This window comes from Amphiprion ocellaris, chromosome 15 (genome assembly GCF_022539595.1).
Source record: "Amphiprion ocellaris isolate individual 3 ecotype Okinawa chromosome 15, ASM2253959v1, whole genome shotgun sequence".
Classification (NCBI taxonomy): Eukaryota; Metazoa; Chordata; class Actinopteri; family Pomacentridae; genus Amphiprion; species Amphiprion ocellaris.
In genome coordinates, this window is record NC_072780.1 from 15,249,744 (window position 1) to 15,260,467 (window position 10,724).

The 10,724-nt window shown below is 39.5% G+C and overlaps 1 protein-coding gene across 1 annotated transcript; it reads right to left on the bottom strand.

The window, feature by feature from the left end:
- Nucleotides 1-1,206: 1,206 nt before the first annotated feature.
- Nucleotides 1,207-5,033, bottom strand: LOC111572205 (glutathione S-transferase A-like). Its single transcript, XM_023275773.3, has 6 exons — nucleotides 4,799-5,033; nucleotides 4,558-4,623; nucleotides 3,518-3,623; nucleotides 2,563-2,684; nucleotides 1,682-1,761; nucleotides 1,207-1,541 (listed from the first exon to the last, which is right to left on the bottom strand). The coding sequence occupies exons 1-6, from the start codon at nucleotides 4,964-4,966 to the stop codon at nucleotides 1,412-1,414; spliced, it is 672 nt and encodes a 223-aa protein (XP_023131541.2). The 5' UTR covers nucleotides 4,967-5,033; the 3' UTR covers nucleotides 1,207-1,411.
- Between the last annotated feature and the right edge of the window lie 5,691 nt (nucleotides 5,034-10,724).

Here is a 10,724-nt window from a genome sequence, read left to right on the forward strand (position 1 = left end):
TAAATGTACATAAATATAAGTTCAGTGCCTCAATTGTTTTGTTGTTCACACTTTGGTCCCTTACTTGTATAGATTCCAGCGACCTCAATTTTATACAGAACCTGTCAAGCTAAATAATTCCTCTTACAATTCCTGAAGCTCTTCTTGACAGCGCAACAAGAAGTGTTTCATATGCTGCATTATTATATTTTTCTAATCTAAACACTTGGCTGGTCGAATATGAGGTAGACTATATAGTAATTCTGCAGAAAACTCTTAACCCCAATTTAAGCAACCATTAATCCTACATTAATATTGGTGTAGAGACATTATTAATAATCTTACAGTTACAACTGGCAGAGAAACCATTTAACCCTTACAAACATTTATTAAGAAATCCTACAGTCTGTTCCAGCGAAACCCACGTTCTCTTGGAGTTCTTGATTGCATTCTCCAGACATTCAAAAAGAGACGTATCCATAAATCAGAAAAGTAATTTGAACCTTGTATTACCCAGGTGAAGTTTGACCTCTTGGGTCTATGAATTGCTTTTCGAGTACAGATTAAAATCAGGGTTCAAATGTTCTGGCACCACGACCTCCAGACAGTCTTCTGTTTTTCCCTGTCGTTTCATTCCTGCTATGCAGACATGTTAGTTTTTGTGTCACGCAAAATATGGTTACTGCACTGTATTTTAACTGTCATTGCCTTTTTCTTGAACAGCATGATTAAACCAAGTACAACAACCATTCAAATTTACAATCACACTGAGTGGAAAATAAATCAACTGCTTTGATATCAGAGTGAGAAACTAAACACTAGAAGAGGTATTGAAAAAAAACAGTCTATCTTCTTGCTGTGTGATTTAGTATTTTATTCGAAGTCTTGGTATGAAACAACACACAGTTCATGTTCTGACTGTAGTGTTGCCATTTGCAGTTTTCTTTTAGTGACCTCTACTGTCAAAAGTGTAAAAGTGCAGGAAGGAAGTCAAAGCTGTTATCATATTTATTGAAATTTAAAAAGAACACCCAAATCCCACTTGCTATATTTGAGGCCAACTGTCAAATCTGTGTGTAGAATCCTACAATTCTGATTCCATAGTATTATTCATTTCATTAAAAGGTACTACTCTCACTTGTTCAGATCTTTGGCTCATATTTTATGCATAAATGGTCCGAAAGAACTCTCTGTGAATGATGACCTGGAAATAATTAAGCAGTCAAATGAAATTCTCTTTTTTATTGCTTTTGTTCGCAGCACAATAAGAATCTTTTGTATTTGAATTCACAAATAAATGATGGTGGTAAATTGCTCTTCATAGCAGAAGGAAAGTGTTGTTTTTTAAAAAAAAGTAGTGCAATGCAAAGAGTGTTTACATATTGAATCACAACAGAAACAGTTAGTGTGTCCACTGAGGAGGATTTGGATCTCAGATGGTTTTCAATGCGTCCTGGTCGGCAAATTTCTGCCAGTAAGGAGGCCAGGTGGCTTTGATGCTGGGTCTGTCCTTCAGAGAGTTGTAGTATTTTGCCAGTGCAGGGTAACGTTCACTGCTTAACCTACAGTAAAAAAAAAAAAATAAAAAATTGAAAAAGGAGAGAAAACTGGCTGTGACACTTTAAATTGTGCAGTTGTTGCTGTTCATTATTCCATCCTGACAAGCAGATAAAAGTCATTTTTGGTTCTTTCACCTACTTACCCATAGTGGAACATATAAGCAATGTATGGAAAAACAAGCACATCGGCCAGTGTGAATTCTTTTCCAGCCAGACAACAGTCCTAGAAGAGAGAACGCAAGAGGTTATCGAGAATGTTGGCATTAATAATTAAATTTCACATCCATTATGGGTTAAAGTGTTTTTTAAGATATAGTCTGACGTGAAGGGAAAACTCTCTTTTGATGGTCTGATGGAAGATCAACACCAAGCTCCAGTCAGCTTATCTTAAGAAAATAGGACCAAACAGGCAGCCTGGCTATGTCCAAAGATAACAAAGTTTACCAGGTGGCACCTGTGAAATTCATAAATTACCACATCATATTTAATCTGTGTGACACTGACAGAACAACAATTAAAATAAAACTATTTGTGGTTTTACAGAGGTTTACAGTCCTCACAGACAGACACTGCACCCAATAAAGAAATGGTCCAGCAGCCTATGGAATTTTTTAAATGGAACAATTAAAAGAAACAACAGCAAGCTGTAGGTCTTGGTCCAGCCTTTAGTTTCCTGGGATAAGCCCAACATATCAATGTTCTTGCCTCACTCTATGATGCAGTAATTGAGCATTTTTATTAAAATGCTGAGCTGTTGTTCAAGCATTAAATCATTCACGTCTATCCTGCTAAGATTAAAGTGAAATTTGTATAAACTGTAGCTGTAAAACTTCTCCCAGATCATACAGTTTCATTATGATACTTGGAGAATCACTTAGATGAACATTTCATATGGCTGAGAAAAACAACAACAGTAATACAAAGTGCTGCTGCTGTATTGTAACATTATATTACAGCCTCCTGCTTATGAATGTCAGCTTAGGTTACACTCTGTAGTGTGTGGTGTGATTGTTAAAGTGTTTACCGTTTTTTTCAGGTATCCCTCCCACAGCTTGAGCTCAGCTGTCAGAGCCTCCTTATTTCTCTGAACAGCAGAGTCATGTCTCTCCTCCTCTGGGACCTTGTAGTTATAGTAGACAACATCCACTGCAAAATGTCAACAGATATTTAGTTGTAATAACCGTTTTCTGAGATATGAGGACTATGAGGCTAATCAAAGAAATCTGTTCACATGTTGCATAACATGGACTCCCACATTGTGTTTGGACTGTAACTTCTTTTTACCAGCAGTGGCTGGGGTCAGTCAGGACATCATTATATAAGATCAGCTTCACACAGAGGACAGTAAAAACGGTTCAAATAAGAGCCTGAAGTGATGCATTTATCGATTGTAATGAACTGGGATTTCAGGTGTCTTTGTTTAGCACCCCTCCTCAAGAAATAAAACACCAGTCTCCTGACTTTGGTTTTACATGTGAACCAATCTGAGCATGTGATCCTTTGTGGGATTATCATGTGACCCGTCAACATCACTACCTGTTGTGAAGGTTTAGATTCATATATACATAGATTTAATGCATTATGCTGTGAATTCATTAAGTCTGTGCATGTCTCATTAGTGTAAGCATGTGTTTTGAACACCTCAGGTCTCACATGGGGAGGGAGGAATAATGTTAAACTGCCTCTGAGGAAGCTGGCATGAAGTCTGGTTTAAAGACAGCAGAGTTTATGATGTTGCTAAGTACACTGAAGTTCCAAAAGGCAGAACGCTGAATGGCAACAACTGCAAAGTTCCCTAACTATTACTGAGTTTTAGAAGCCTGGATAGTCTGTAAAAACTCACTAAATCCAAGTGGTTTAGATGTAATTTGGAGAAAGTTGCACCATTTGGTCAATTTTTTATGAAGATTTTCAGGACTAGCACAGAAGTCTTGCCTTGCAAAACAAGAGCTAAGTTGTGCATATCAGGGTTAACATACCCATTTTCTGGCTGAGTGTGAAAGCCTCAAACATGCGCTGGTACATCAGTGCTTGTGCATCGGGGGAGTCGGGAATCAGCTTGTTTCCCTGGGACTTGTACTGGTTCTGTTGTTGGGAACAGAAAAGAGAGGATGTCACGCCTGCAGCTGCAGGTTCCAGGTAGCGTTCCCTCTCTAATTAGGTGTATGTGTGCACAGAAACCTGGCAGCAGGTGATGGCAATCCGCAATCAGCGAGAGCAGTTCACAAGTAGGTGGGAGCAGTCCAATCAGCCACTCCAACTCCTCCATAATACCTGACGCCACTCACCACAGTATCCCACAGTTCCCTGCATTCCCGGAACTCCATGCAATTAGACTCCACCAGCTAAGTTTCCAACCTGTACAGTACCAGACTCCAATTCACTGATAGCTCCATTCCTTAATTTTCTGGCATTACTGATTGGGCTCCTGTTCTAGCAGACCCGTGCTCATCGTATTATTATTTATAATAATTTGTATTCATGATTTATCTTTGGGCCTGTTTCTTGCTTTGTGTCGTGTATTACTGCCTCAGTATTACCATAAGTGGGTCTACTAGTTGTAAAAATAATCTTGATTATTGTATTGAGTCATTCTTGATTGTATTCCTGCCTTGGTGTTACCATACGTAGGTCTGCTAATGTTACCTTTGTTCTATTCTTGTATTTAGTCTTTGTCCCCACTATGCGGAGTCGTGTCATCATGCTGCCTTACACGAAACCTGTTGCTTTTGCGTTCCCGTGTAGTTTTCTGGTTTCGAGTTGTAATTCTGTATCTTGTTCCTATCTTGGAAATAAAAGTTCCTTTAAATTGCTCTTCTGTCTGAAATCTCATTTCCTGCACTTGGGCCTCTGTACACTGTGACAGAGGAGCTGTTATGAAGAACGGCATGGAGCTCCAGTTTCTTTTCCTCTGCAGTGTAGCGTGTCTGACAAGCAGAACAGCCCTCCTACTTATTAACTCCATGGCTGCATGAAATATTAACTACAGCCAAGTTCAAGACCTCAGCCAATTTCTCACCTCCAGAAAAAAGCAGGCAGCGTAGGACTCATTCAGGATATGGTTCCCACATTTGAAGGCAGGAAGCTTTAAGACAAACGGGGTGATTAAAAATTAAATAATTACTTTAAGTTCAAGCATGTGTTTTTTATATATATATATATATATATATATATATATATATATAAAACAAAAATGCAGACTGAAGGTGAGTGAGGATTTGAATGTTTCTAGGTAAATAGAAAGTTTGACTTGAACCCACCTGACCTCTGGGGTTCATGTCCAGGACTTCCTGGGACTTGTGCTCCATTTTCTCAAAGGAGAGCAGTTTTTGGTTGTAGCCCTGCAGCTTCTTCTCCTCCAGCATGATCTGGATCCTCCAACAGGGAGCAGAGCCGGAGCCCCACAGCAGAGTCATGTCCTTGGCCATGGTTTCAGAGTGAAGTGCAACAGAAGACAGAAGATGTTGTGGCTGGTGAATGAAGTGAGAAGTGGAACTGAAATACACAGAAGCCTGGTTTTATTCCAAGCTCCAGCCCACCACATCCGATTGGCGGAATTTGGTTCCATCCTATTTTTGTGTTATCACTAAAGATCTTTGAATCAAGGGGGGATAAAAAGCAGCATTCTTGTAGGCTAGAAGTTCTTTGTGTCCTTGTACTCTGCACAATGTGCAACTGAGCAGCTGCCAGTACCAACAGGGTGGTGAAGTAGTGTAAACTGTGTTTGGAAATAATCCATAGTTTGGTCATGTTTTTAACAGTTTCTAATCAAACGATAACTTGTTGAATGAAAGAAGGCTGCAGAAATCACAAGAAAAACACTTGGTTCTGCTCAGGGCTCTACCTTCAAATAACACACGCAGCTGCTGTCCAGTAATATTTCATGTTTCTTCGAAGTTCAACAGAGATTGCATCAGAAATGTTACTATCAAGACATTGACCAATCAGTGTGCATCAAAGACAATCCTCCTCCTGATACTGTTTTCTTCATTCCATATTCTCACCAGTGATGATAAATTCATATCTGTGTCTTCATCAGTATGCAGTGTGTCTCATGTGACAGCTCCTGGGTGTGCATGAGTTTTCATTTTGCTCGGCTGGTATGAAAACATTATTTGTTCGAAAAGCAGATGCAGTTCATGCTGGTTCATACAAGTGGTTCTTCTCTACATGCATCAGTCAAACCAGTTAATCAAGCTTTTTATGTGGTGTCCTGTCCACCCTTTCTCAACTCCAACCTTATCCTTTGTTGTAAGTTGTATATTTGTCCAACTGTTGTATTTTTTATCTCATGCTTACAGTGTACACATTATACAAGAGAGCAACTACTAACGGCACCACCCTGTATGTGTAAAGGTCAAATTAATGAATGCAGAGTAGAAAATGCAGTTCTTTGATAAATTGTAAATGTGGACGTATTTCTAGATCATGGGGTTGTTTTGTTAAGGTCTCGTGTTTTTGGAGGAAAGTCATTTTTAGATTATTTTTCCCACTATTTGGCTCATGATTTTGAAACTCAACCAAAAGTTCTGGTCGGAAGGTTTTATGCATGTGATCATCTGCATGCAGCACTAATTCAACACCTTTGTTACTAATAGTGAGACCTGCAACTGCAGATAAAGTTCTGCCAGTAGTGAACTAGATAAACAGAAACTAATCATATAATAACAAGTAAGAATATGTAAACTGATCACCATAAACAGTTTATTTCTTCTGTTCTTATCAGTGAAGGGTTTTGGACTGGGTCGGCAGCATGATGGATATTTCACCTCTTCCATATGAAATAACAGTTATTCCTGTAATTATCAGCATTTAAACTGGATAAAAGGGCAAAGACAAGGACCAGAACTTGGATCAAACTTGCACTTCTCAGGTGTGCAGAATATAAATCCATGTTCAGTCATAAAAAACACTCCTGCAAACCTGATACACATCTACTGTTTATTGAAGTGACATAGTTGAACATACAGTATGGCTGGTGTGTCTCCAAAAGGCTGTGCATGAAAGTGAAAATGCAAAAATCATGCAAAGGATGCAATATTGAACAATTTCATTTATGCAAAGTCATGCCAACGCAGGGTATTTGACTTACCTTTGTGCAGAGCAACCCACTTCTGACATTCAAATAATGAATACAAAGGTCATGTTCTCCAAGATTCCGCCCACCTTTTCTACTCGGACACGGAAGAGATGTGAGATTGGAATTTATAGTGCAAATTGATTATATTATAGCCCTAATATATCAGTTAATGTGGTATGAATGCAGAGAGCCTCATAGAAATTCTAAATGATATGAATGTATTAATGCACACTGACTTCACAGAAACTCTAAATGCATTAGAAACTTTGGCTACAGCAGCCTGCATGTATGAGTTGACACAGATTGATGTTAGTTCTAAACACAGTGTACGGGGTTAACAAAAGCTGTTATGTCGTCATGACAGTCTTCCTGCTGCTGTCACCCTGCAAACATCTCATGATGTACAGCAGGGGGTATTCAACTAAAATTCAAAGAGGTCCAGTCAGAGAAAATGTATTAAAACAAAGGTCCAGAGCATCATAATGTCTAACTTTAATTAGTGAGAAAATTTCAGCAATTGAACACTTTTACAGTTTTTTTTCCTGTCTTGCATCGTGCATCTTGCAGCGTGCCCTGCCAGGATTTTGAATCGTGGCCTGAATGGTGTCAGGGCCATTCTCAAACACATTTGGAACTCATTGGTGAGTTTGGAACAATATTTAGTTTTGATTTTGTTCAGAGTTGAGAAAGCTTCTTCTTCTCAGTGTCACTTCATTTATTTTTCTTTTTTGTCTGTCTTCCTCTCATCTGTCTCTTGCATCATTTGGTGTGAGCAGGCCACTGCTGAGGACCTTCTACGACACTGTGGTGGCATCGGTGGTCTCCTATGCAGTGGTGTGCTGGGAGGGGGGTGCTCTGAGCGGGAAAAGAACAGACTCAACAGACTGATAAAAAGAGCCAGCTCAGTCTGTGGCTGCCCCCTGGACTCCATTGAGGTGGTGGGAGAGAAGAGGGCTGTGGCCAAACTGTCCACTGTCATAGGAAACACCTCCCACTCTCTGCATCAGACTGTGAACTCCTTAAGCAGCGCCTTCGGTGACAGACCGTTACACCTAAGTGTAAGGAGGAGTGTTTCTGCAGGTCCTTTATATCAACATCAGTCGGACTTTATAATGCCGCATTATAAACTTCACTGGTCTACCTTTGTTTACTGCTGCACTTTTTCATCTTATATACGCTTTCCACCTACTTATGTGCAATAACTGGTACAACCTCATCCTTTTGTATATAGTCTTAAAAAACACATCATTGTCTGTACATTGTTCTCTCCAATTTGCAGTGTTTTTTCTTATTAATTTTTGTATTGCCTTTATAATTTTTCCTTTGGAGCTGCTGTAACAATGAACTTTCCCTGCTGTGGGATCAGTGAAGTTTATCTTGTAACCTATGAAATTAACCTAAAGAAGCCCTGAATCAGACATTTGAAATTCAGTTTTTTCTCGTTTGCTCGTACAATGCATGTCCTACAAAGCTCACATTAAGACATTACATTAATATATAAGTATATAATATCTTCGGCATGATAATATTACATCTACTGTAAACGCACTTGACTTTATCATTGCTTTTATTCGTTAATTTAGCTTATGTTTTTATGGTGCGATAGCAAGTGAACAAAGGGAACTTTGATACTGATAATAAGGAAATGCACAAGTTCATTCATGCATTTCTTTCAATAGACCTAATTGAAAAATGGAGGACATTCCCAATTAAATACAGTGGTCCCTCACGATATCGCGGTTCACTTCTCGTGGTCTCACTATATCACGGATTTTTGGATTGGGTTTGGTTCCGTGGATGTTTTGATATATCGCAGAATTTTTCAGTACAGATATTTTTTCTATAGTTCTTACTGTGGCAAGTTGCATTAAAAGGTAACACTAAACAACATGTGCCTACTCTTTAGGAACATTATAATTGCCTAGGGCTTTTAGTTTGACACAGACTACAGTATAAATGTGGCAGGAAGTCATCAAACACACTACACTTCACACTCACAGTCCTGACAACATAACACTTCATCAAACTAACTAGGCTGACTAAACCACAAAAACACAATAAAACATGTCAATCAAATCAATCAAAAATGTATTTATAGAGCACTTTCCAACAACATAGAAGAAGACCAAAGTGCTTTCCAGACAGAATAATAAACAAAACAATACAATTTTTGATTACTATAAAACCATAAAACCCATAAATGCACATAAATACTAATAACACTGGAACACTAACATAAACCACAATAATGACATTTAAACCCCCAACACCCCGAACTCCCATGGTGCATTGCAGCACAACAGTTCCGTCATAGCGACCAGCGCTGGGCTCTGATTGGCTCAGCGACAGCAGTCAGTCTCCTCCGTCTCCCCTGAGTATAGTGCATATGGTATAGTGGCATTCAGTATCTGGCCTGTCTGTTTCACACAGACATCTGATCGCTGCATAGTGCTGCTCTGCGGTGATGTGAGGTGTGTGGGGAGGATTTATAAAACCTTAAAATATATATCAACAAGAAAAACACTCAGAGAGCGCAATACTCTGCCAAGATTGTTCATTCTCTGACCTGGTTCTGAACACAGGTGTGTGTTATGTATGTGTGCGTGAATCCTCTGACTTAAATGTGTAACGTGGAGAACATGTAGTGCCTGGATGGGAGATTTGTGGAGATGCACATGCTGTGGCTGTGGGATAGCCATCACAACAGTGGCAGCATAACGACCGGGCTAATCCTTGTGCTTGTTCTCTGTGAAAACATGCATGTCCAAGTCAATCTGCAGCGTGCCATCATCATCATCATCATGGTGGACTTCTAGTTCAAAATGTGGTCGGCTAGCTCCCTCAGAGGGCTGTGGCCCAAATATATTCCACATGGTCAGCACAGCTAGCAGCAAGTACTTCAACCAGAAACTCCTCACTGTCAGACTCAGACAAAGTTGAGTTCTTTGAAGAGGAGAGGAGAGGGTCATGCAGCCAATTGTCTTTCCTGGCACTTTTTCCAGAAACATGACCCACCTCTCCAAGGTGGAACACTGAAGCTGACATCAGCACTCACACTCAGTCACATGAGCACCTGAGCGAACAACTCCCAAACATATGGGACATGCTTTGTGCTGGTCCTTATGATGAAACGAGAAGCTGTGCAAACAGACAACTTCTTCTTCACTTTGGGCTTGGTGCTCATACTGAGACACGAAGCTCACAACTTACAAGAGAACACCAAAATTGGTGTTCTGTGGGCAGCCACACTTGACAGCAGAGGCAGCAGAGGCTTACACCAGCTGGGGCCATTAACTTAGCCCTCCCATTGGTGCACAGGCATGTCCTTAGCCTCTTGGCACACCATCCCTACTATTGGAAGATCCCGGATACTGTAAATTAGATCCTCCTCATTATGATTCATATGTATCTTTCTGTGCTGTTTCCTTCTCCATTAACTGCTGACTTCTGTCTCACTCGTATTTTATCACAGCTTCGAGTTGACGCACTGACTCCAGTCATCAGTATTTTATCAGTTCTTAAGCACAGCAGCTTTTTTCTAAGAAGAACATAGTGTGGGATAATGTTTGAGACCCTCCTGTCTTACACAGGTCAACACAACTCTTTTTATTAGCACTTAAGCAATATGTCAATCAGTGTTAAGCCAGTAGTATATTTAATAGAAATATTAAAAATAATAAATCCTAACAAGAGCTCCAGATTTACTTTCACTGCTTTGTTTTCTGGAAGCATTTTAAATCATGCTGTATGATTTAGTCTTTTATTTGAATTCTTGGTATGAAACAACACACAGTTCATATTCTAACTGTAGTGTTGCCATTTGCAATTTTCTTTTAGTGACCTCTACTGTCAAAAGTGTAAAAGTGCAGGAAGGAAGTCAAAACTGTTATGTTTATTAAAATGTAAAAAGAGCACCCAGATCCCACTTGCAATATTTGATGCCTACGGGCAAATCTCTGTGTAGAAACTACAATTATAATTCCATAGTCTTACTCATTTTAGTTAAAGGTATTACTCTCACTTGTTCAAATGGCTCACATTTTATGCATAAATGGTCCGAAAGAATTCTCTGAGGATGATGACCTTGAAATAAGAAAGCAGTCAAA

Bases quoted from the DNA above. Each gene is read 5' to 3' on its own strand.
- LOC111572205 (XM_023275773.3), bottom strand. From the start codon at position 4,966: ATGGCCAAGGACATGACTCTGCTGTGGGGCTCCGGCTCTGCTCCCTGT. The intron at 3,624-4,557 runs GTGAGAAATTGG...TCCCAACAACAG, and splicing joins CTGCCTGCTTTTTTCTGGAG to AACCAGTACAAGTCCCAGGG. The intron at 1,762-2,562 runs GTAAACACTTTA...TCTCTCTTCTAG, and splicing joins AGGGATACCTGAAAAAAACG to GACTGTTGTCTGGCTGGAAA.